General features: G+C 47.6%; 10 protein-coding genes across 10 annotated transcripts; 4 read left to right on the top strand and 6 right to left on the bottom strand.

The window, feature by feature from the left end:
• Nucleotides 1–1,426: 1,426 nt before the first annotated feature.
• Nucleotides 1,427–2,539, top strand: AAD14 (putative aryl-alcohol dehydrogenase aad14; the record flags this gene model as incomplete). Its single annotated transcript, XM_044829700.1, has 1 exon — nucleotides 1,427–2,539. One exon carries the CDS (start codon nucleotides 1,427–1,429, stop codon nucleotides 2,537–2,539), a length of 1,113 nt encoding a protein of 370 aa, XP_044674616.1.
• A 1,644-nt stretch (nucleotides 2,540–4,183) lies between these two features.
• Nucleotides 4,184–5,907, bottom strand: J7337_012169 (uncharacterized protein; the record flags this gene model as incomplete). Its single annotated transcript, XM_044829699.1, is given in 2 exon segments — nucleotides 4,184–5,851; nucleotides 5,866–5,907. The coding sequence occupies 2 exon segments, from the start codon at nucleotides 5,905–5,907 to the stop codon at nucleotides 4,184–4,186; spliced, it is 1,710 nt and encodes a 569-aa protein (XP_044674615.1).
• A 2,122-nt stretch (nucleotides 5,908–8,029) lies between these two features.
• On the top strand, nucleotides 8,030–10,708 carry J7337_012168 (uncharacterized protein; the record flags this gene model as incomplete). The annotated part of the gene is made up of 1 exon (XM_044829698.1): nucleotides 8,030–10,708. One exon carries the CDS (start codon nucleotides 8,030–8,032, stop codon nucleotides 10,706–10,708), a length of 2,679 nt encoding a protein of 892 aa, XP_044674614.1.
• Nucleotides 10,709–10,894: 186 nt separating this feature from the next.
• Nucleotides 10,895–11,462, bottom strand: J7337_012167 (uncharacterized protein; the record flags this gene model as incomplete). The annotated part of the gene is made up of 2 exons (XM_044829697.1): nucleotides 10,895–11,343; nucleotides 11,396–11,462. The coding sequence occupies 2 exons, from the start codon at nucleotides 11,460–11,462 to the stop codon at nucleotides 10,895–10,897; spliced, it is 516 nt and encodes a 171-aa protein (XP_044674613.1).
• Nucleotides 11,463–12,885: 1,423 nt separating this feature from the next.
• On the top strand, nucleotides 12,886–13,806 carry J7337_012166 (uncharacterized protein; the record flags this gene model as incomplete). Its single annotated transcript, XM_044829696.1, has 3 exons — nucleotides 12,886–13,190; nucleotides 13,242–13,606; nucleotides 13,658–13,806. The coding sequence occupies 3 exons, from the start codon at nucleotides 12,886–12,888 to the stop codon at nucleotides 13,804–13,806; spliced, it is 819 nt and encodes a 272-aa protein (XP_044674612.1).
• A 92-nt stretch (nucleotides 13,807–13,898) lies between these two features.
• J7337_012165 (uncharacterized protein) lies at nucleotides 13,899–15,405 on the bottom strand (the record flags this gene model as incomplete). Its single annotated transcript, XM_044829695.1, has 3 exons — nucleotides 13,899–15,040; nucleotides 15,103–15,287; nucleotides 15,353–15,405. The coding sequence occupies 3 exons, from the start codon at nucleotides 15,403–15,405 to the stop codon at nucleotides 13,899–13,901; spliced, it is 1,380 nt and encodes a 459-aa protein (XP_044674611.1).
• Nucleotides 15,406–16,006: 601 nt separating this feature from the next.
• J7337_012164 (uncharacterized protein) lies at nucleotides 16,007–17,169 on the top strand (the record flags this gene model as incomplete). Its single annotated transcript, XM_044829694.1, has 3 exons — nucleotides 16,007–16,084; nucleotides 16,146–16,553; nucleotides 16,609–17,169. The coding sequence occupies 3 exons, from the start codon at nucleotides 16,007–16,009 to the stop codon at nucleotides 17,167–17,169; spliced, it is 1,047 nt and encodes a 348-aa protein (XP_044674610.1).
• Nucleotides 17,170–17,639: 470 nt separating this feature from the next.
• J7337_012163 (uncharacterized protein) lies at nucleotides 17,640–19,369 on the bottom strand (the record flags this gene model as incomplete). Its single annotated transcript, XM_044829693.1, has 6 exons — nucleotides 17,640–17,913; nucleotides 17,968–18,148; nucleotides 18,198–18,339; nucleotides 18,388–18,467; nucleotides 18,518–18,966; nucleotides 19,026–19,369. 6 exons carry the CDS (start codon nucleotides 19,367–19,369, stop codon nucleotides 17,640–17,642), a joined length of 1,470 nt encoding a protein of 489 aa, XP_044674609.1.
• Nucleotides 19,370–20,080: 711 nt separating this feature from the next.
• Nucleotides 20,081–21,623, bottom strand: J7337_012162 (uncharacterized protein; the record flags this gene model as incomplete). Its single annotated transcript, XM_044829692.1, has 2 exons — nucleotides 20,081–20,111; nucleotides 20,314–21,623. The coding sequence occupies 2 exons, from the start codon at nucleotides 21,621–21,623 to the stop codon at nucleotides 20,081–20,083; spliced, it is 1,341 nt and encodes a 446-aa protein (XP_044674608.1).
• Nucleotides 21,624–22,067: 444 nt separating this feature from the next.
• Nucleotides 22,068–23,810, bottom strand: J7337_012161 (uncharacterized protein; the record flags this gene model as incomplete). The annotated part of the gene is made up of 1 exon (XM_044829691.1): nucleotides 22,068–23,810. One exon carries the CDS (start codon nucleotides 23,808–23,810, stop codon nucleotides 22,068–22,070), a length of 1,743 nt encoding a protein of 580 aa, XP_044674607.1.
• Nucleotides 23,811–24,720: the final 910 nt, after the last annotated feature.

Genomic DNA, 24,720 nt, shown 5'->3' with positions numbered 1-24,720 from the left:
CGGTACCATATAGGTTCACCGAGTCTAATGCAGCTCTCTGGTTGTTGTCTGCAACCTTTGGGAACTTGATTTTTCAAGACCGTTTTGGCATTAGCCACTACGTCCGCATCAATACAGACGTGGCAACCCTGTTCTTCATGTTGGCAGGTTTGGCCAAAGTCGACAGCAAGGGTCTCAGCGACCCATCAATTACCTCAAGATACCTAAAATATGATCTTGGCCGCTCTTTAGATCCATACTGATGGCTATCTAGAAATGTGTACCGCACGCGTGACCATCGCCTCTTCCATCTCCAAAACAGCATAAATGCGGACATGTCCCTCACTATGGTAGATCCCCCTTTGGAAAAAGAGGACCCTGAACCCTGTGACCCACGCAGATATTGTCTTCACGCATACCTCACGGATGGTCGAACTGGATTCCGATTGGTTTGATGCCGAAGCATGAAATCACTGGCGCCAGGCAGGAGCTGTTTGTCTTACCGAGGACGAGTTCAGAGCGAGTTCCCTGGGCCAGGCCATTCGCGACGATACTACCTACATAGATACGCCTTTTCATCAACACTTACTTCCGCCTTCTCCATACCCTGAGGCCAATGGCATCAGCTTGCTTTAGGCCTGCAAGAGTCAGACTCTTCTGACAGACGGCCTCTATTTCGCTTGAGTGGCTAACTGCTGGCTGTCAGATCATATGTTGAACCCAGCTTTAGGCTTAGCTCGGACATTAACGAATTTATCCGGATGAAGTTATCCCTGTGCTGGAACTATGAGTCATACCGTAATGGTTAAATGGCCATAAAGAACAACATAACTACAATTATGTGTATGCCAAGCAACTAGGTATCATGGGACCAATCAGGCCATGTTTGACATGAGCTATTGACTCACCTTTGCGCCTTAATCTGGCTTAAGCTTAAGCTGATTTATCAGCACTCTCTTCTGCGTTCACCAGGGATTTAAACCTAATTTGGACTGCATGCATATGCAAGGAATTCGCCTAGCAAAGACCGAGCCATTAGCTCCAATGGTTCGCCACAACTACAGGCTCCCCAAGCATTGTTACATGATCAACATGATTTGATATTCCATTCCAGCAGTTTCCACGATCTTTTGTATGCATAGATCGTTAGCCCAATATGCGCGACAGGAGGCATTCTACACCGCTGACTGTCATGGTATACTTGGACAAAGCCACCTTTCTCCATTCGGATGTAAGTTCCCTCTAACTCCGGTAGCTTACAGCGTAGAGTTGGAGAGACACAAGGCATCGCAGTTATCTGTACCCAGTAGAAAGCTATAAGTAGAGGGAGAGGTCATGCCTTTTACATGATCTAAGACACTCTCAATTCATCAACCATTCCATCAATCATCCCTATCAACAGCTTTCCTAAGCACCTGTCACTTAACGCATCTTCCCAACCTTTTCTATGGATATGACACTGCCCCCAGAGCCCAAGACCGAACTCGGTCGTTACCGCATATTGTCCAGCACGGCCGGAGTACGTGTTGCTCCCCTTGCGTTTGGCGCTATGTCCATTGGACAAGCCTGGGGATCAGAGCTGGGCTCTATGAATGAAGAGGACTCATTCAAACTGTTGGACGCATATGTGGACGCAGGTGGAAACTTCATTGATACCGCCAACAATTATCAAAACGAAGAGTCAGAGACATACATCGGCAAATGGGTCGCTGCGCGTGGTAACAGGGACCTTTTGTTTCTTGCTACAAAATTCACCAATTGCTACCGTACACATGATCTCGGACAGGGAAAAACTGTCAACTATGGTGGAAACCATAAGAAATCTCTGAGACTGTCTGTTGCCGACTCGCTTCGCAAGCTTCAGACAGATTATATCGATCTTCTCTATGTGCATTGGTGGGACTGGACCACCTCCATTGAGGAACTGATGGACTCTCTCCATATCCTCGTGGAACAGGGAAAGGTGCTCTACCTAGGTATCTCAGATACACCAGCTTGGATTGTCTCTGCTGCCAACATCTACGCAAAGATGCACGGCAAAACCCCCTTCTCTGTTTATCAGGGCCGCTGGAATCTCATGGTGCGCGATCTAGAGCGAGATATCATCCCCATGGCCCGTCACTTTGGCATGGCCATTTGTCCATTTGACGTCCTCGGCGGCGGCCAACTGCAGACCGCCAAGCAGCTTGAGGAACGTAAGCGGACGGGCGATAAGGGTCGTGGCAACAATCAAAGAGAAGAGGCTCGCAAGGTCAGCGCAGCCTTGGAAAAGGTAGCTGCTGAGCACAACACCGAGAGCATCCAGCAGATTGCGTTAGCATATGTCAGGCAGAAAACAAGGAACGTGTTTCCCATCGTTGGTGGTCGCAAGGTCGAGCATTTACACGATAACATCAAGGCATTGAGTATTCACTTGACGAGTGAGCAGATCAGTTTTATTGAGAGTATCAACGATTTTGACACCGGCTTCCCTTTGAATTTCATTGGAGATGATCCTAAGGAGACGGGCAGACAAAAGCACATGATGGAGGTTCTAACTGGTGCCAAGATCACGTGGTAGTAGGTAAATAAGCCTCCTTGTTATCGGCTATGCCATATGCAAGCTCTAGCCTTTGCCACGAGCTTGTAGCTAAGGTGGCACAGCCCTTATGGCTTACTTAACACGAGAACTAGTAGAACTGTATTTCCTAACTGAAGCCTCTGCTGTGACTCACGCCCAATCCGAACCCTTGGTGCGGTATAGTTCATACTCATAGCTTGAAGAAAGGAATGGCGCCACTTCCTAGATTGCTCTCAAATGGAGGCATGCTGGCGTAGTGCTGCAACATCTTAGTTAGTACCAAGTGGTGGTGGTGTGAAACATACCTCAAAAGTGCCATTGGAGCTCAAGCTGCCTGTCTGGACAGTCCGTTCTCAGGCCAAAGAGCCATCATGTGGGGGAGGCTGTGCAAAGCTAATAGTCATCAAAGTATAACCGCCCAAAGCTGCTTTCATATATATCACGTGTGACATAACACGTGCGAACAGCTTTGAGAAGACTGGCGGCAAACATGGAGGTTCCTGAGCTTTGGATGTAGTTGCCGGACTTATGCTCCAAACCAGACAGTCAGGAGTGTCCATAAGTGCCATGATGCACCATCCTACACCGCGACTCCAGATATGAGGTGCAGCTCCAATTTCAGGATCACCCCAGACCTGAGTCTCGCTGTAATCAAATCCATGGACAGGCAGACCGCTGGTTTGGTTTCTTGACTACGTTCCTGTATCGACGACGTCGAACTGCAGAGTAATGTCTTCCAATGCAGTGCCGTTGTTGAGTTGAAATTTCTACGCGAGCTGGACCCACGAGCAAGACGTCTAGCATAGAGAAACCATCGGGTCACATCTGATCGATGTACGCTAGAAATAGGTGGTAGAATCCTCCATCGGGCGCGCGACCTCTGCGATCAGTCTGCTTCCGCATATGCGTCGCCGCTTTCTTGTAAGTTTCGGCTCCCGTGGCATTATACATATCCACAAAATGTATGACCGATCCGAATATCATCGATGGAGTTGCTGTTATACATGAGAACCGTACCATCGTGTTAGAACTGTGTGTGCTTGAGCTTCTCGCTGACTTAAACACTTTTTATTATAACAAATAAAAGAGCTACATAGACATTAGCCAAACTACATCTTCTAGGAATTTGGATTTTCTCAAGTATAACATAACGCATAGATATATCGTCTGATCTGCCTGTATGAAAACTTGAGGATAGGACAACAATATCGTCACAATGACATTTTCATTAGGATTTTAAGAAAGCGGGGTAGAAATAAGCTTCATCTAAAATGGGAAAACTTGCAAAAACAATGCAATCTCTTGTGGACAAATATTTCACAGTATTAAGCCTGATTATTTTTATGGTGGTCTCGTGACGGAAAAGCAAAAGCCACAGGACTATAGTTATGCTGAGTTTTGAGCATTAATTCGCTATTATGTGAAAAAGTTTGAACAATCGCCAGACTTGCCAATGATTCCTTTGGCAAGCTCGTTTTGGTATTGAAGGACGTTTAGCGTAGACAATGCTCTTTCTCACCAAGATTGACACCGGCTGCAACAAAGTTGTATTTTAAGAAAGTCATAGTATATAATCAGTATTATATCTACTCAACCTAACTTCATTCTGCCCTTATCCTAACTCAAGCCAATAGGTAGTAAGTCTTACTCAGTCGTATGAGGCTCAGAGAGTGAGCTGTTTCTAGCAGTTATGCCTGACCGTTTATCTCCTGCCAATCTAACATCTACTTGTCTTGTCATAAGATGATTGACATCAGCACTGAACGCCACAAATACAAGAGCAACAGCAGCAAAGGAGATACTGCTGAGAAACGTGATGCGCAAGGCAGACGCGAAAGCAGACTTAATACCCTTGACTGCAATGGCGAGAATGTTTGGAGGGACACTTTGAAGTGCAGGGTCCTTAAGGTTGCCACTCAGAAGGGCCTGAAGAATGCCGGGAATGGTCTTTGGATCTACACCAGCCATGGCAAGGGGGATACCCGCCTTAGAGGGGAGATTGGAGGTGAATCGTGAAGAGAGGACCGACGAGTAGACTACAAGTCCTATAGCCCCTCCCATGGAACGACAAGTGATTGCGACTCCCGTTGCAGTGCCGATATAATTATGTGGTACGTCCAACTGGATCATAGCGATTGCTGCAACCGTGACAGACGTCACACAGAAGCCAATCAGTGCTACGAGTACTGTTGACGCAACATCGGAACCTGGGGTGACAATAGCTTGGGCCCCCAAACAAGCCGTGAAGATCGCGAGGTTTCCCGTAAGTACCCAGCGTGCGTGTCCGAATTGGGTTATAAGGTATCCTACGATGGGACCAGCAAGACAGCCACCTGCACCAAATGCAGATACGTACCATCCGACTGCAATGGTGTCGTGAGTGTAGAGCATGGCAACTTGCTTGGGCCAAAGCGTGTATGTCGAGTAGTAAGCCATACCAAAAAAGGCAGCGGCTTGAATGAGGATGGCACTGCCTCGAATAGAAGTAAAGAACTCCCTGGGGAAGAAGGTTTCCTTTACTTTAGTATACATCTCCCAGAGAAGCAGGGTCACTAATAATAGACCGCCCACGATCATCAATGTGATAACTGTAGCAGATTTCCAAGGAAATTGTTCGCCTCCAGTTAACAAGCCGGTACCAAGCAGGGTAATGCCGGCGATGAAAAGGAAGTTCCCGAACCAATCGAGACCAAGAAACCGCTGAAGCTCTGTCTTGCCTTCGACTGGCTGATACTGATGAGCCGGCGTATAGAACAGTATTGTGAGGGCGCAGGCCACGAGATCGAGGGCGAAGGTCAGCCAGAAGGTACCACGCCACGATCCATCCTTGACAATGCGAAACGCAATCACGGGTCCGAACACTGAGGCAGGGAATACCGATGCCTGAAGAAGACCGGTAGCCAAGAATCTCGATCTTCTGGGCACCAACTCGGAGAGGCACGTCAGTGCTAACTCCTGTATCGCGTTGCCCACGCCAATGAAGGCAGCTCCAATAATCACAGTCCTGACTTCATGCGCAGTCGCAGCCACCACGCATCCAATTGCACCAATGATGTTGCCTGCTATAAGGAAATTGCGGCGGCCATAGACGTCGCTTAGACGTCCGAAGGAGGGACAAAGAACGGAACAGCTGAAGAGTTGAGCGTATGCCATCCAAGTGTAGCTTGTGCTAGGGCCAATATCTGCGTTGATTTCCGCCATGATCGTGGAGGTCATGGATGTCGAAAAGAGTGTCGACATGTAGCCGAGTTGGAATGACATAATGGCTAGCCATAGCTGCCAAGTCATCTTGAAGTCGCCATCTTCGGGTTCCTGGTAGGAGAGACTGTGAGACGTTGCTTTTTCAACTTGCTCAACGGCTGTGCCATTGTTGAGTGGCTTAGGTGTATGTGCCTTCATGTTCCTCTGCTATTTCTAAAAGATGTTTATTAAGGGGCAATTGATGAAGAAAACTGAAGTATAAAGTTCAGTTCAGGTAAGATACCTACATCTTCTAAGAATTCTAGCTGCCTTATATACACAAACTTCCCCTCCCTTGACAAATTGCACTTACAGCATTCCCGACTTCATAAATCATCTCTTTCAAAATCAGTACCGATAGCCAGGGCAGTCCAAAATGGGAAAATGAGGGGTCACTGACAGCCGAGTACAGTAGTTCAGTGCAGCTGGCCTAGGACTAATACAGGCTTTACACCATCTTCTACAGTAATCATGTCACTAAAGGTTAGACTTAGGATAAGATATGCAAAGCTATAAGGATGAACCTCAGGTTTCCCCTCTCTTTCGGTTCATTTACTCAATATCATCCAATCATTCAACCAATTTTGACTTACGCCAAGTCTCTTCTAAGCTAACAGTAGTGAATATCGGTTACTTCTAACAATTCTTCCTAAAGTCCGCGAACTTTCCATCCATTTCAACTAGCCGAGGTTTAAAGCTAACAGTACATACTAATCCAAAGCCACTGCATAGAGGAAAACTCCATTAGTTATATTTAGTCTGGTTCTTTACTATTAATTTACAGATATGATAAAATACAAGTGAATGCAATAACAATAACTATAATAAGGGCTTAAATAAAGTCTTAAGTATAGAAGGTAGTATATAATATCTGTAAATACACTCTGGTTACCTCTATTTTGTTAGCGATGTTCTTTATTGTATTTTAGCCGAGGGTGAAATACAGCAGGATTACGGTTATTAGACCTCGGGTTAATTAGAACCCAGCATTCTGGAGAACCTTGCCATTGCCCACTTCCCTAGATGCAGCTAAGACTTATAGCTAAAGTTTATCATGAGTCTATTATATCTATACTCTCTGTCTTAGCCGGAAGCTCCGAGGGCACGGCGTCCAAGGGTTCTGACTCTGAGGTAAACATGGAGTACTGAGTGTAGCTCTGAAGATGACCTTGCTCGTAAACATGATGCTTCTATTATCTCAGATAGCCACTCTGTTGTGGCAATAATTTGCGTAATTGCCAACTTTCGAGCAGTGTAAGACTCTACAACTTTGCTAAACTGTTCTGTAGAACATTATTGAGAACTCTGATATCTCCAGGGTCTTTGTTACCGTAGCTCATTCGTACTAGCGCCAAGCCCAACAAACGGACCCACAGTGGCATAACGCGGCTAGTTGGTATAGCCAAGGCCGGTTGCAATTTACATACTCCCTTAATCTCCTTAGAGGACTAAGTGCTGCTGGGTTCCGGTGATGTGACAGCCGATCAGTACATTTACTCATATTGACCAAGTAATTCGCTATGAGCCCAATTTTTCACCTTAGCGTGGACTAGCAATACTCGGTTCTCTGAGATTGGTCTCAACCTCAATGCAGACACAGCAGTGGTCCTTATAGAGGAGAACGCTTTAATTAATGCGTTATACCAGGAGTCAGTTAAGCACTCCCTTGGCTTACTCTATGAACTTGCCTGAACCTTGGCTAATATTAATGTCCTACTTCTAGATAAAAACGCTAAAATGTAGACTATTTCATATCTATTAAGGGCGTAGAGACATATCAAGCCAGAACGATGCAAAGTCCCACCGAATCGCAACCGACTCAAGGGCAACAGAAACTCGGTTGGGCCTTCTTGCAAAGTTGAAAGCGATGGCCTTACCGTATGTGATCCTGACATATTACCAAGACGCTGTAAGCACGATGACGTCAGGTCTTGGATTCGGAGGTTCGCGAGGCATCGACGTCTGGGAACAAAACATCAGACATTTTAACATGGTGTTAAATTAAGCTTACGAGAATGTAGCCTCAATTTAAACTAAGCTGCCTAAGTCTTTTTGTCATCTAGGATCAAGACCTTACGTCATCTTCCCTCCCCTTGATAAATTCAGCCTCATCGTAACGTAGCCATCTTGGGGTAACGTAGCAGCTTACATAAACATAAGCCGTGAGGAGAAAACATCAGATCATTTTCAGCGTACATGTTTTACTTGAACTGTTAACTTGTATGAAAACAGTGTGTTGATGGCCGTGCAATGACTGCATTCTTGACATTCCTCTTTCTCACGGCCGCGGCCGCTATCTACGACAAACCTCTGGCCACTTGGCCAGGAAAACAGGATGCAATCCCCAATTGGGACTTTCAACAATCGCGTAAAGTCTCCAAGAACACTGCAGCTCTTTCCGAGCCAGGCGTTGATACTTCATCCTGGCATCATGCGCCTGTATCTCGATGCACTTTGATGGGCTGCCTCTTGGCCGAAGGCACCTATGCCACAGACGGTCCTGATGGGCTCTGGTACTCTGATAACCTTGACCGTTTTGATCAGAGCCCATTCACTACTCCCTGGGTGTATCGGAACCAATTCCGCTTGTCTACATCATCAAAGCGCCATTACTTCCTTCAAACTAATGGAATCACCCCGGCTGCAGACTTGTTTCTCAATGGCAAGCAAATCGCCGACAATATTACGCAGTCTGGTTCCTATGGCGGCCATACGTACGACATCACGGCTCTCGTACGAAGGGAAAATGCACTTGTAGTCAAAGTCTTTCCTACAAACTATCAAAAGCACCTAGCGGTCGGATTTGTCGATTGGAATCCTTATCCGCCTGATAATGGCACTGGAGTGTGGAGGGATATCACTATCAAACAGACAGGCGATGTCTTTATGGGTCCTGTGAGCGTGCTTGTTGACATGGATATACATATGGAGCAAAACACAAACCGCCATGCAAACATCACCGTCAAGGCTCAGGCCCGAAACCTGAGCAAAAGGCCAGTGAAGTTTATTGCCAAAGCCGACGTAAGGACTCCCGACGGCAAACACCTCAAGAAGCTTACCAAAACTATACTCCTCGGGACTAAGGAATCAAGAACTGTTGAGCTCCCAGCAAAGATTCAAGATCCACAGGTTTGGTGGCCAGCAGCTTGGGGTGAACAACCACTTTACTCGGTCCAGCTGAGCTACTCTATCGGGCACGACACTTCAGATGTCAGTCCTCGTACCAGTTTTGGCATCCGAACCGTCTCATCTGAGCTGAATACGCACAACGACACTTTGTTCAAGGTGAATGGCTATTCAATCCAGATCAGAGGTGGCGGCTATACATCCGACATGTTTCTGCGGTGGGACCCCCAATATTTCGGATATGTAGCACGCTATGTCCTGGACATGGGCATGAATACTATCCGCCTGGAGGGCAAGATGGAGCATCCTGAGCTCTACGACATTGCTGACAGACTTGGCATCATGATCATCGCTGGCTGGGAGTGCTGCGATCGGTGGGAGGCTTGGCCCTACAACGATGACATTTCCCAGGATCCTCCCCAAAAATGGTCTGAGGTTGACTACGAGACCGCCAACGCTTCCATAAGGCACGAGGCGGCCATGATGCAAACTCACCCAAGTATGATCGCCTTCCTCGTGGGTAGCGACTATTGGCCCGATGACAGGGCCACAGCGATATACCTTGAAGGCTTACATGATGCTGGGTGGCAAGTCCCCGTCATCTCCTCGGCTGCGAAGCGTGGTTATCCAAAGGCCCTTGGCCCCTCCGGAATGAAGATGGAGGGGCCTTATGATTGGGTTCCGCCCGTCTATTGGTTTGATAGAGAACCAACAGACAACAGGTCCGGATCCTCTTTTGGGTTCGGAAGTGAGCTAGGCGCTGGCGTCGGGACGCCTACTAAAGGAAGTCTCACCAGGTTTCTGACGGACAAAGACATGGAGGACTTGTGGAAGAAGCCAAATAAGGGCCTTTATCACATGTCACAGAATACCTCGCAGTTCTATGATCGGTCGATTTACAACAAGGCGCTGTATGCTCGGTACGGCAAGCCTACATCTCTAGACGACTACCTGATGAAGGCACAGATGATGGACTACGAAGCAACACGTTCTGAGTTCGAGGGTTGGGCAAGCCAATGGAGCGCTTCACGTCCAGCCACAGGTCTGATCTACTGGATGCTGAATAACGCCTGGCCGAGTCTCCATTGGAACCAATTTGACTACTATCTTCACCCTGCTGGATCGTACTTTGGCACCAAGATTGCCAATGGAGTTGAACATGTAGCCTTCGATTACTTCAGGAGCTTTATCTGGACCATCAACCAGTCCCTTGATCAATCGGGTCCGCGCTCAGTTCATGTCGACTTAGTGGATCTGAAGGGGAACTATATTTCTCATCAGAAGCTTCACTATACCACGGAGCCTAATAAATCTCAGAGGATCGGCGATATCAGTAGCTCCATCAAGAAGATTACGGAAGTTGGCGTGCTTCGCCTGCTCTTGGTTGACGATGATACCGAAAAGGTGCTCAGTCGCAACGCGTACTGGCTATCCAAACAGAAAGATGTAGTAGACTGGACCACCACGTCATGGTATTCTGTCGACGTTAAACAGTCCGCCAACTTCACTGCGCTGAACACGATGGAAAAAGCGACCATTGCAGCGTCAGCGTCCAGCAACAAGACTTCTGGGGTTTGGAAGCTTCGAATTGAGAATAATGCTACAGTCCCCGCAGTATTCATCCAGCTCAACCTGGTAGGTAAGCACGGTAAAGACGTGACTCCGTTGACCTGGTCGGACAACTATTTCACTCTGCTTCCACGAGAGTCGATTGAAGTCGAACTCACCGACTGGTCAGGCAAAGGCGCGATGGTGCAAATCTATGGCAAGAACGTGGAAGAGTCTTGGATTAAACTGGGCTGACTAACAATGATAAATAACAAGGCGTCTAATAGTTTATTCAATGCCTTATGATTAGTCGCATTTAGTATATCATATTCATGTAATGGAGATTTTATATATATAAGTGGTGCTTAAATTGTAGTTTCTGGGATAGCTTTTGTCTGTCTCTCTTCAACTCCAGATACTTATATGAGTACAATAAATATCTCAGTTAGAGGCGCCCGCACGAGAGACCCATTCTTCGTAGAGTTCAATATACGTTTCCTTGACTGTAGAAGCCCACCACCACTCCGACTGACTCGCTGGGCATCCTACAAACTGGACAAGGTATTTTTTCGTTCCATATCCCTGATCCTTCTGTAGATCCTTTTCTTTGGTAATGCGCAGAAGATGTACAACATCTGAAGGCAGCTCTACGGCGTTCTGGCGACCTCCTTGCTTTTGCCAGTACGATAGCACTTTCTTCTCATTCTTTAGGTGAATATCGCGCTCAGTGAACCAATGAACCAGAGCATGGCGGGAGTTGGGCTTCTTGAACTCGACCCTGAGGAGGACGTAGGGACCTTGGACATTGGGCTCTACCGTGATGATCTCAACGTCATTCCGTGTTTCCGTTTCGTGGTCTATAATTTTCCATTCGACCCCGTCCTCAAGAACTGATTACGTTAAACGAAATTTTAAGAAAGCTTATGTCAGATAGTAACTTACTGGAAGCCGGGGAGACATCCCGAGTGTTCTGCGTGATCGTCTGCGAAACTATATCGTTGTTTGGCATGGCTTCGGGTTGCTCTTCGGGTTACAGAAGGAACAATATCAAGTTGTCGCAAGACAATAGATAGAATCAAAATAAAATATTGGGAGATGAAATGGGAGGAGCTGGAAAGGGGATTTATTTATGTCTTCTGTACTCCATCTACAGCGCGACTAATCCATGGACATGCGATGTCTAAAGCAGCGAGGGGTAGGGAATGCCTACTAGGATAACTGTACCTGCCCGTCGGTGAGATACCAGGATGGTTAATACTGCACTGAGCTGGAGCATCTTGCACGGCGATTGCTAGCATAAGGTGTTACAGACAGGCTTTCAAGCAATGAGGTACACGTGTTCTCATGTGCTGCAGCAAATCACAGATTGATGTAAGCGACATATGCTAGGGTCGGAATTAGATGGTGACACAAGCTTGAGAACCCGTCGGACTTTTGTCTGTTGTTGGCAACGAGCAAATCTCTTGGGTTCAATGATCGGAAACCACGTAGCAGTGTTTTATTAAGACTCGAGTGACTGATGGGTGCCTTACTTGTCGTTCCCAACTTGGAGAATTAGGCGATCGCAACTCACTTGTCACTCACGGATTGGCACGCGAAGCTTGCAGTCATGAACCATCAGCTCGTGTGTCTCGGATCCAAGATTTGGAGCAGCACTGGACACACAGCAAGCGCTGAAAGTGAGTTGAACAGGGTAAAACCGGACCTCAAGGGAAAGCAGCAATCCAGCATACTTTGCCTGCCTTCCAAGATTGAGTTCCTGTCTACGTCCTTCTTAACAAGATATGCAGGGCTGCTGAAGAATAGACGGAACTGAGAGTACTGCCAAGCTAAATTGCTCACAGTGTATGTCAAATCTATGCTATTTGTTGAAAGCTCCCCTTTCGTGTTGTTGATAAAGGCACAAACGAGTCAAAAATGTGGCTTGCACTAATCACGTCACCACAAGATAAACCCCTCAGGATAAACAGAAAAGGATCTGCATCCTGTCCTCTCGGCAACAAAGGATTAAGTAAAAAAATGCTAAACAGTTGACTGCGACAATTAATCAAGAGGTTGAGAAAAAGCAAAAGTGCCTTCTAATAAATAATTCTTGAATTATGCTGTCTCAGCTCATTCTTCGGATCTGCGTTTGAGCCAAGCCAATAGTGTTCTGTGCCAGTGAAGCCACCTTTATATTTAGCGCCTGGAAATCACCCGAGAGGCCCCTGTCGCTCTGGAAACCCGAGAACCTTATCGTGTTGGTTCTGTCTCCTTGCATACACGATGACGAGCATTTGTTGTTGGGCCAATCTCAACAGATGCAGCTGCTCGGATGCGGGAATATGTTGGTTATAATAATACCTTGAAGTGAGTTCGTCTTTAGCTCATTTGCGCATCCTTATTCTTTTTTATTATTTTATTTCTTGTGTCCTTTGACGCAGATATTTACAATGCACAGTCTCGCTGTACTGGCTTCTTTATGCCATCTTATCTGCGCACTATCGATCCCTGTTCACCCGGAGAAAAGAGACATTTCAGCTGGGGTTGCTATTTATAGCTGCACACGGCCAAACACCATTGCTCTCACCTTCGATGACGGCCCATTCGTTTACACAGATTCTGTGCTCGATCAACTTGCTTCGGCTGGAATTGCGGCCACGTTCTTCCTCAATGGCTACAACGTTGGGAATATCATGGACTACCAAGCCACTGTTAACAGGATGATCGAAGAGGGACACCAAGTCGCGTCACATACGTATGTACAGAGCATCAACCCTATGAGATTGTAGTTACTGATGGTTTGTAGCTATGGGCATCCAGATCTCGCAGGCCTTGCAGATTTCGACGTCGAGCAGCAAATGTCGCTTCTGAGCAATGAGTTCATCAACATCATCGGCAAGTATCCTGTTTACATGCGTCCTCCCTATTTTAGCTTCAACGCTCGCACGCTTGGAGTCCTTGGTCAATTGGGCTTCAAGGTCATTATCGCTGATATCGACACCAACGATTGGCAGTACTCGTCATCCGGTGGTGCCGAACCCTCTTTAGCTTTATTCTACGCTGGGCTTAACAATAGCGGCTCTATCGTTCTTATGCATGACGTTCATCAGAATACTGTTCAGAATATTCTGCCTCGAATTATTCAGGCTACTCTTCAAAGTGGAAAGAGAGGTAAGCTTTGGGTTTCTCGCTTCGAGACGTGTCTTACTAATTGTTGTTTAGCTGTGACCGTGGGGGAGTGTCTTGGAGATCCCGAGACAAATTGGTACCGAGGTGGAGCAACCCAGACACCAGAATGGAACAGCACCGGCACCGAAGTTGTCCCTATCGATCAGACGCCTGCACCAGAGAGAGCGGTGGTATGGGAGTAATTGGTTCGGTTATTTGTGGAAAATATCATACAGTTATAATAAAAGACGCAAGTCGCGACACTCATTTCAATTTGATCTTATCTCTCTTCTACTCATAGTCCCAACTTCGCATTAGCCATCTCACGCACCTCCTTCTGGCCCTGTGTCAGCCCCTCTTCTTCCGTATCGAGTCTTTCAAGACCCATCGCCTGAAAACCCGCCTTGGTAAGAATGTTCTCAACCTTGGCTCCGCAATCATCATGGTCATATTCCCTCTCCCAGGTACCATGAGATCGCGTAAAGTCAACTGGAACATCTCCTTTCTGGAAGGACTCCCGAGTTGTGAGCAGAGACTCAATATTATAGGGTGTCAGCGGATTGCACGCGTTGTATGACACGCTTGAATCGACAAGTCCAGGGTTCGTGGGATCTACTCCATGGACCAGATCACAGTGCCAGAAGACATAATCGCCAGGTCGAACGGGAGGAATACCTACGATGGCTCGCTTGATGTCGAGATCTGGATGACCCTCGATAGTCGGGAAGAATTGAGTTTGACCTGGAGTGGCGCCGGGAAACGTAGGCAGAGAATCATTGTACTCTCCAGTGTGGAACAATGGTCGCAGCATGATGTATGCCATAGAGAGCTTGAGACTGGGCAGTACTCGCAGTGTTCCCTCGCCAGTCTGTGTGTTCGAAAGGGACAGCCATCCTTGAAGACTTCTCCATACTGAGCAAGCTGTTCCGGTGTGATAGAGATCACTTTGGGCTTTGACACGATGATCCGCAGACCACGCGTCCCAGTCTTGCCAGTTGCCTTCAAAGATAGCGGCGTAGTTCTTTCGGTTCTCCTCATCTTCCCATCTTTCAATCGCCCCGCTGTCCATGTGCGGATCCAAGGGAAATTGTCCTGGATCATTGCTAGGATATCGGATACGGATCCGATCAGGGTAGATGACCTGACTGTCGAGATCAATGGGGATCGTTGGATCAGATACGTGCCATAATCTGGAGACGCATTTCATGGCTTCCAAGACTCTTGGGTGGGTTCGCATCTCCATCTGTGCTTTGGTCCAGAAGACGTTCCAGGCTGCTGGTTTATGGTGGGGATGACCGCCTACGCCTGGATGACGCTTGGTATAGTCCTTCAGAGCTGTCTCCCAACTGACTGCTTGCTCTTCACTGACGACGTTTCGAAGGATCAGACAGCCCCGTTCATGGACCAGCTTCATGAAGTCATCAGGAAGATTGCCATCTAAGCAAGTTAGAATAAGACCTCTTGAAGCATGTTAAGTCATTTGTCAGGAAATCACATACCGTTCTTTCGAACATCGTCGAAGTCAATTTCTGGGACCAGAGCAGCTCCATGCTTGTCAATGTGATCGACCTCCTTGCCTAGAATCTTGACCAGACGTTCATATGACTCAATTACCTTCTGCTTGTTCTCAGGCTTGACGAGTGACTTCTTAAGAGCAGCAAATCTCTGATCCAGCAGGTCGCATCTAATCGTCGGTTGTTAGTTGAGTGCATCAGACTTCATGGCGCGCCAAAGCATCTGTAGACGTACTCAAGCACAAGTTGCTGCGAAAGCTTTAGCTGCTCTGTTTGGGTATAAGACATTTTGCTCAAGATGTATGAAACCAGAGGGCTTTTCGTTTTTTAGGAACGGGATGTGACTTGATGAAATCGAGATTGTGATGCAAAAAAGAAGCGATATGGTTTGATGGAACTTTGTATATAAAAGCAATTTAGTGAGGTCAAATATGGAACTCCAATCGGCTATGATTCAAATCCACCTGTCGCTGAAGGGACTCCAGAGGCTGCCAAGGTTAGTCTAACTCTCGGCTACCCGCGAATTCCGTTGTAAATTGAGGGGCGCATTTCATGACATGGGTGAATTAGCCGATCGCAGAATTGACCAGCCATCGCTTGGTCCAGCCACTAACCAGATTCAGCTGGCGCGATATTGCAGTTCAATTAAGCGACCAAGAAGCTGAAAATGCCGATCGCGTTGACGTACTTACCCGATACCTGTTGAATTACTTCGACCATTAGTAGAGAAAGGGGATCTGTTGCTTTATACTGAGCTGTACCTAGTTAAACAAAGCCAAATCATTATGATGCCTATTAATGCGCTTGATATTCTACCCAATTCTCACATGTTCAAGTTTTACACCGTACCCTTTTAAAATTTACTTGACTGTTCTTTTGTTTTTGAATCATGATCGCTCAAACGTTTGACGTCAACAAACCTGAAACATGGCATATGGCTGCGGCCATTGACAATGAGCTACAAAATGTCAGGCAGAATTGTCCATTGCGGCTACCAATACTTGCAACTACTAACAAGCATTGTGTAGATGATCAAAAATGGAGCAAAGGGGAGGTTCACTGCCGATACTGAGCATCTCACCTTAGCGCAAACGCGAGCCAAGTTTGACAGCCTCTTCCAGCAAGATGCCGATATTCTTCGCTCCAAAATGCAAGATGATGTTTCTGAAGAAGAGATTCATATTCCTGTTAGGGACGGATTCAAAGTCCGAGCGCTTGTCTATAGTCGCAAGACTGACCAGCCAAAGATGGATCACCCTCTTGTTGTGCTTATTCATGGCGGCGGCTTCATTCTTGGCAACGCCGAGATGGAGATGCCAACTTGTGTTGAAGCAGTTCGGAGATACGATTGCGTTGCTGTGAGTTTGGAGTATCGGCTTTCTCCAGAAGTCAAGTTCCCAGTTGCTTATGACGATTGCTGGGACGCTCTGATATGGGTAAGTCAATTGTCCCAAGAAGAAGACTTCTTTCGCTAAACATGAACTGAAACAGCTATCAAAGAACGCGGCTACTCTTCAGGCTGACCCAACGCGTGGTTTTGTCTTTGGCGGGACTTCTGCTGGTTCACATCTCAGCATCCCGTTGGCTCACAAAGCTCGGGACACAAAGCTCTCTCCTCCACTCACTGGTCTTTACCATTGTGTCCCGCCTGCTCTGATGCCACAAGCACTTACTGACAAGTACAAACCTCTGTATAACAGCAGAGAACAGCTGAAGGATGGTATGGCGCTCACTGCAGAGTCTACAAAGGTATATGATAAGGCTGTCGAACCAGACTTTCCTTCACCACTTTGGAACCCGCTTCTTTGGCCAACGGGACACAGAGGCTTACCCCCTACGTTCTTTCAGATCTGTGGGGCTGATCTGTTGAGGGATGAGGCTTTGATCTATGAGAGGGAGCTTCGGCTTGAGAGTCAGGTTAAAACCAGGACGGTTGTGTATGAGGGCTTGCCGCATGTGTTTTGGTATGATTACCCGACTCATAGTGCAAGCGCTAGGTTTGCCAAGGATGCGGCTGATGGCTTGGGATGGCTACTTGGACGGGAGAACTAGTCCTTTGTGCCCACTCCGTATTACAGTTATTGAAGAAAATTCTTAACGTTATGTCTGTATACTGTGAAGTTCACCAAGTCATCGCATTGAATGAGGTGAGAAAGAGATGTACTCGGACATCTTGATAACTGTGACTCAGAGTTAATAGTCACCACATAGAACTTAGGTACGCTCAAGTCTGTCTTTGAATGTAGGAAATTTCTTGTTGCTTGCTGTCGAGGACGTCAAGAGCAAAGAGTGGCCATACACTCGGAACTGCGTCGATGGTGAGTGCACCAACTCTAGCTTACCATTGTCTATACAGGTTCTTCACTGCAACATCAATTGCGGCACTTGGAACTAGGTGAGGTCGGTCAATGTTATTGAGGGATGCTAAATAAATAATTTCAAAGACGAAGATGAATACTTTGGCTACTTAAATGCAGAGATGGAGCCAATGACATTGCAGTGCGAGCTCGAGCAGAAAAAGTCTACCCCGAGTCCGAGCGTGCAATAGAGACAGATCGATCCTTTCCGCCTTGGTCCTTAGTCATGACCCCATCTTCACGAACCTCAGCAACCCCATGACCGTTGTAGACAACTCCCTCAAACAGCTCATCAATCTCCTCAAGAGATAAACCTTTTGTCTCGACCCAAAATACAGCAACAAAAATGGTCTCAAGGACATCCCAAGCTCCAATGATGAAGTAGAGACGCCAGGAGATAGCCTCCAGCGCAATGGGGAACACAAGAGTGGTCCCAATTCTATATGTACTTTTAGCATGTCTGAAGATATGATGGACTTGACAGGGACCTTACGCGAATATCGCAATCGTTCCAGCCCAAATAGCCATTCCGTTGGTACGGATAGAGTAGCTAAGAACCTCTGGAGGGTACAGTTGCGTGATGGGAGTGATGCCAACACTGTATGCGCCCATAAAAAGGAAGATACAGGCGACAGTCCCATAAATCCCAGCGAGGTCTTGACTCGTGCTGAAAGCTAGAAACGTGTTAGCTAGAGTAGTGATTAAGGGTCTAGGTCGGCTTACTCTTTGTCAGTGCGCCGATAACAAACATCAAGATGGTCATTCCGACGCAAGCTGAGAGGCAGAGCGTCTTTCGACCAGCTCTGTCCATGAGAAATGTTCCAATCATTGCACAGACAAGGCACCAAGACTGCAGTACAATGTTCTGTACACAGTTAGCAACAGATACTATTATTGGGGTATGGTGACATACAATTTGGAGCTGCGTGGTCTTGTTGGTGATACCAGCGTTCGTGAGCATGTCACCAAGGAAAAACGATGCAATGTTGTTTCCTAATGCGATTAGTATCCATGTTCTCTTAGCACACCAATATGGTACTTACCGCTTGCCATGACGATAACAGCTACCGAAACCGCAAGCATGAGTCGTCTTCGAGCAGATCGAGTCCTGAGCAGCTCAGTATATGAGGCCGTCTTGCCTTCAGTTCGCTCTTTTTCTCTGCTCTCAACCACACTCTGATACTGCTGACGAACCTCCTCGTCTGACTGGTCTCCATTGGCGGCAATTGATGCTATGACCTGGAGAGCTTCATCCATCATATCTTGGTGGGAAAGCCATCGAGGCGATTCGGGAGTCAGGAAGAGGCAGAAGATGCAGATCAGGGAAAACATGCTCTGTAAGAGAATAGGCAGGCGCCAGGACCATTCGCCGGGGATTTCGGCAGTGCGATAGGTAATGCCTGCGGAGATCAAGGCACCGACGTAGTAGACGGAAAAGGTAATGCTTAGACCTAGTCCACGAATATTGGGTGGAAGAGTCTCGGCGAGCCAACTGTATTGAAGAGAGGTTAGTTAAAGCTACAAGTCAAAAAAGACGGAGGGAACTCTTACGTGGAACCAGCAATGCTTGAAAGCCCAGAAGCCACACCCAGAATGATTCGGCCAGAAAGAAACATGGCAAAGTTCTGAGAGCCAGCAACCAATCCAATACTGAAAAGCTTGGTTAAGAGAGCTACCAAAATGGAGTTCTTGCGACCAATTGCGTTGACGACAGGACCCATGGTCAGGGATGCAATGCCCCATCCAATAAAGTTGGCAGACACGTTCAAGGCACGAGTAGTAGTGTTGAGGTTGAGAAACTCAGTATAGGAGGGAATGATGTTGATTCCGCTCATGAGTGCTGAGTCGTAACCGGCAGTCGTTGCGTAGACTGCTGCGCTTGCGACGAGGAGCATGACCGTAAGGCGACTTGATTTGGGCTGGAAGGGCCCGATGATACCGGTTGGGGATCACATAATGCTGGCGATGTAGGTAATGTCAGAGTAAGGGTAGAGTGTAGGGAGAGCTTGATGTCTGGAGCGTCGGAGTGGAGGACATTGAACCTGTTCGATCGTGAAGCTTAAGTATCAAATGAGGCCTTGATAGCACAGAGAGACGAAAACGCCACAATCTTGAGGCTAAGCGGCTTATCAATGGTTGCTTCCTTATTGGGACTGGATATCTCTCCCTAGCCTGTATATCTGATCCCGAGATTCTGGTTACTGAGGAGTCTGGAGTTCAGAATGCGGGGAGAAGGCGAATGTGGAGGGATAGTCTGTTAGATTCTGAAAATTTCGATAAAGCTAAAATGTCGTCGGGTAATTCAAGACAACAACAAGCCACAATTTGGTGCCGATCGGCAATTTCATAAATTTCTACCTTGCTATCTTATCAGCAGCCCTGACAGAGCAGAAATCGCGGAAAGGACTCGACGCGAAACACTTCGAAATAGCCAACCGTCCTTTCATCCAATGGCCGACTTCCTACGGCAACACGTATAGCTTGATAAGCTTGCCGATAGTTCTCCCCATGGAGAACAAGCTCGCTAAACCGCTCCATGATCCAAGATCTATGCAGTATATCATCTGACTCGATTGCCACCACGAACAATGGCCAGCCTAGCCGGGTTAGACCTGACTCTCCTTGATCTCGATAAACCTTGAAGGCTAGAGACATGATCTCTTTCATTGCCTCGCGTTGCTCTGGTGCTATTGGTTCTTGTCCGTGGGTGATTCGAAGAAAGCAGACATATATTGCATAAAAGCAGGAAATGACCGATTGCAACTCCATCACGAACCGTCTATGGGGTCCGTCGTCGGGTAGTTCGAGGCGATTAGCCACGCTTATCAGCTCTCCATACCTGGATCTGACGTTGCGAATGGCACCCGCGACAGACTGTCTCCACGAACCGTGGGGGACGTTGTCGCGATGCTCAGCTGCTGCTAAAGACCCGACCATGAACTTCAGCTGAGCACACTCGGCGTCGAAACATGATAGGTCACTACACTGCATGTCCTCCAGTAGCTCAGTCTGGGGATATGATCTTCCCCATAGGTCGTAGTTGGCAAGGACAGATCGCTTCTGCAATTGCCTGACACGTTGCAAGCGACCTTCTGCTTCAGTCTCTGATATGTCTACTGAGGAGGTTCCCAGGAGATTGTTGAAATACCCACCAAACCCATTTAGAACAGCACCTCCATCCGCGTGCGAGAGCCAAACGAGTATTCTGCAAGAGACAGGACAGAAATTCTCAGGTTCGATGATCTGTGACGTACGAGGATCACTACTGTCGCTGGTGGTGAGTCTCGATCGCCCCAATAATATTGAGGTGGCGCCTCTCAGGTGCGCATCAACGCCAATACCGCACCCATCCCCAAACCTGAGTTCGTACAAGAGCATGAGCCATAATGTAGCCAAGACAGGTGGAAGGTAGGTTATCTCGCTAGGGATCTGCGTAGCTACAGCCAGCATCTGTAAACCATCTCTGTAGTGTTGGATAGCTCTTAATCGTCTGGATTCGGCATCTGACTTGGAGCCGCTCGTCTTCTCAGACCATGTTTGCCCACTGACGGCGCAAACCATGTGAAGAACCATAGGACTCTGCTGCGCCAACTTCCATACCAGCCCAGGTCCGCTGTGCATCGATATCCGCGTGCCAACCATTCCTGGAAGGACAAATCGGAAGAAGTGGATTGCCGAGTGATCGGAAGGGGACAGGATGGCGGCACAGTCGGGTGAGAGGTCAAGTGCCAGGCCATCGTCGGCAGTGGTATTCAGTGGTGGTAGACTGACATCTGCACTCTGAGTATCGGATAAGGATCCGCTACCAAACTCCCCAAGATACGAATTATCACCACGGCCTATGAGACTGTCGCTAGGTGTTGACGCCGCATCTGTTCTGGTGATCAGGTTGGCAGGAGACGATGCAGCAGGGGACGCGATAACGCGCCTGGTGTACTTTTTGCGAGGGAGACGCGTATAGTCGCAGGTCAATTCCAGGCGGACACATCGTCGGCAAATTGGTCGCGTCTCGTCGCATTTGACTTTTTTAATGCGGCATGTTTGGCATCCGCCTCGTGACCGTTGGGTCCTCGGTTGCTGTTGGAGATGGAATTGCGATTGAGATCCAGGTGAGGGTAGCGACTCGTGGCTTGGGCTTGGAGGACCCATGTAAGAGTGAGGGTTGCGTTGGTCGCCTATTTCTGAATCTGTCGAGGTGCAGGAATTGAGGAATCAAGAGCGAAAATTGTGGAGTGAAAACACGAGAGGGCTGGTTTGTTTTAGCCTCGGCATTTTAGTGAAGGAGTAAGAGGCGACTGACTCAGTGAGTTTGTCCATAGCTAAACATCCGCTAGCTTGGCTTCCCGAATTGGCTAAGGGAGAAGCCATCACTCTATTGGTGGTGACTTTATCATGAGCACTCTTCACTGTCACCATGCAGCAGGCTGGCTATTATGGGAATGGCGATTATGGAATGGTTTGGCATAATGGTAAGAAACAGGAAGTTCTTGTTATTGTCTGCGTAGACGTACTATCCTAACAGCTATACACTGATACACCAACAACCTCTCCATCCATGATCGAGAGCATCTACCTGTCCAAAACCAAAGGGTACTAATATACAGGAATCTTGAAAGCATTGAAGCTGTATGTCCAACTCTCGATTGACTTCTTATCATTGACGCACTCAAAGCTCTTGTCGTTCTTCCAAAGAGGTCGCTTAGGCCACTGACACAACATCTGCGTCTCTCCCTCATAATCGCCCGAAGAGACAGTAGCATTAAGTTTCGACGGCTGCTTACCATTTTCAACCCATTCGATCATAACGTTCATGTTGTTCTGAGGATAAGGACCTGGCTGAAGAGAGTTCGTGCCGCAGTGAGCTGCTCCAGGCACGAGATAGAACTGGTACCACTCTGAAAGTGCCTTCTGTGCCTTCTCATCAGACAGTTTTGGATACATGATGGATCGGACAGACTGCCAGTAGTGAACTGAAGAACCGGCTGGGATGCTAGGATCGGATTCACCATGGTAGTGGAGGAGCTTGCCGCCGGCTTCCTTGAAGGTTGTGAGATCGGGATGAGTGGTCTGCAGACTGTCATAGTAGCGGACCATACCAGTGTTCATCCAGTCAACTAGAGTGTTGTACGTGACATTGTTGAGGTTATCGAGGTTATCGAGATCAAGAAGCTCAATAAACTTTGCAACGTACATACCACCAGTAGAGGGGATGTTCAGAGTCCACTTGTCGGTTTTGTTGTCGTATGTTGGCTCACCGTCAGATAGCTCAGAGCCAATCTGCCAAGACAGATACGCTCTTTCGCCCTTGCTGTTGAAGACACCGTCGTAAATAGCTTGAGCAATAGCAACACCCTCAGCAGTAATCGTACCATTCTGTTCTGGTGCATTGCTCGTCTTGCTGCCGGGAGCCTGTCTCTTGCTGAACCCAAAGCCAAGTGAAGAACTAGTCTCAGCTGCGCAGTAGTACTCTTTGCCGATGAGAGACTTGATGTTGAAGTGGATTTTGCAAAGATCTGTTCGGGAGATGACGCCATCATTCCTTCCATCGAGATCGTCACAGGCTTCGATAGTGGCGTTGACGATCTTCTTGAGCTCACAAGGAGGGGGATAATAGTCAAGTGTGTGCTCAATGGCAGCAGGGTAGACGTGCAGGACTTGTTGCTGCGCGAAGCGGAATGCAGGAGCTCCAGCGATGACACCGTCATACTCGTCGCCCCATCGCTGAACCTGGCTCATTCCCTCTCGCCCGCCATCCGAGCAACCCTCGTAGTAGGTATAGACCTTGCTGGACTTTGACATGTCATACAGATTCCTGGAGATATGCTTTCCGATCTGGGTCATCTCTCCGAGAGCTTGGTAAGAGAACATGTATGTCGCATCCCAGTTGACGGAACCGTTGCCGAGAAGGAATTTCTCATCGAAACTGTAGTTGAAAGCATCGTATCCGCCATCAGTGGCTCCTGCGGCAGCTCCGTACTTGAGGCCGCCAGTGGTATCAGTGTTGAGAGAGTAGCCACCTCCGCCTGCAACATAGAACCGGCTCTTGAAGTCTTTGGGATCGGGGAAGGCATATTTGAGGTTGACTGTGTCACCCTTGCTGCCGTGGGTATACGCGACAGTGACGTTACAGTAGTTGTAAGTATCGGTATCACGCTTCATTGGGCCGCCTCCCATGCTGGCACTGGCGTTGTAGACCGCCGTGGACACCGTGATGGTAGATGGGATCATATCGATCCCCAGGAGGGTTCCATTGGAGGGCAGCGCAGCTTTCAGGTTCGAGACGTTACATAGTTCCGAGAGAGAGGACGCAAGGGAGCCCGAGGCTAGCAAAGCCATAATGGCTCCGAAAGATTGTCGCATCATGGTAGGTATTCTAATGAGAGTGGGAAGTATGAGAAAGTGATGCTCAATATGAAGTACTACTTGACATGGCGCAATCGTTCATGGTTATATACTCCTTCGACGACTGCGGCTTCGTCACCAAAGGTCCGAGCCCGGAATCTGCCACGCGTTGATTGTTCCATATCCAAGAATTTTCCGCAGAGAAATCAATTAGAATGAAGTAATTGATTGAGTCGAAACCTGGTGGCGATCCGAAATTGGTAAGGAGACTTAAACAAGATGCCCACTTTCCGCGTGTGGAGGTGTTCCGAGTTAAAGTGGAGACACACTGGGAAAAGGAGGGTATTAAAATAAACTCAGAAAAGAGTCCCTTAAGCTTAGGGTAGATTTAACTGAGCTTTCTCTTCTCCTCAAGACATACTGTCATTACAGGATAAGACCAGATTTTATCAACAGCACGGATGCAGGGTCTAGGCGCATTTTCTCAGTCCTAGCATATTCAGAGCAAGGTGCAATAGCTAGCCTTATAGATGATGCTACTTCAATCGTACTTAGAAAGAGTCAAAGGGCAAAGAAGGTATTCTCTACCCAGGATTATATGAACCCGTTCCTTAGTCTTAAATAGAAAGAGCACTGAAAGCTCCTGCCTCTGACAGGGTTGTTCAAGTCCCCAGTTGCTCTTCAAAGCTTTTATCCGTGGACCAGACATCAAGAGTCGAAAGACTGGCTTCCCTCTGAGGCTGCCCCGGAAGCCGCTGTCTTATGTTGCTCGTGGTATTAAAGACCAAATTCATTCAGATTTATTTATCGTAGCGGGAACTTCGCCGCCAGAGACCGGAAATTGGCAGGAGGGTTTTCCTGGTTCTGCCTCATATAGATCAGTGAACCCTGAATGCCACATCGA

The sequence above is a fragment of the Fusarium musae genome, chromosome 10, assembly GCF_019915245.1.
Source record: "Fusarium musae strain F31 chromosome 10, whole genome shotgun sequence".
In the NCBI taxonomy this organism is placed as follows: domain Eukaryota; kingdom Fungi; phylum Ascomycota; class Sordariomycetes; order Hypocreales; family Nectriaceae; genus Fusarium; species Fusarium musae.
This window is presented reverse-complemented; position numbering and strand designations above follow the sequence as displayed.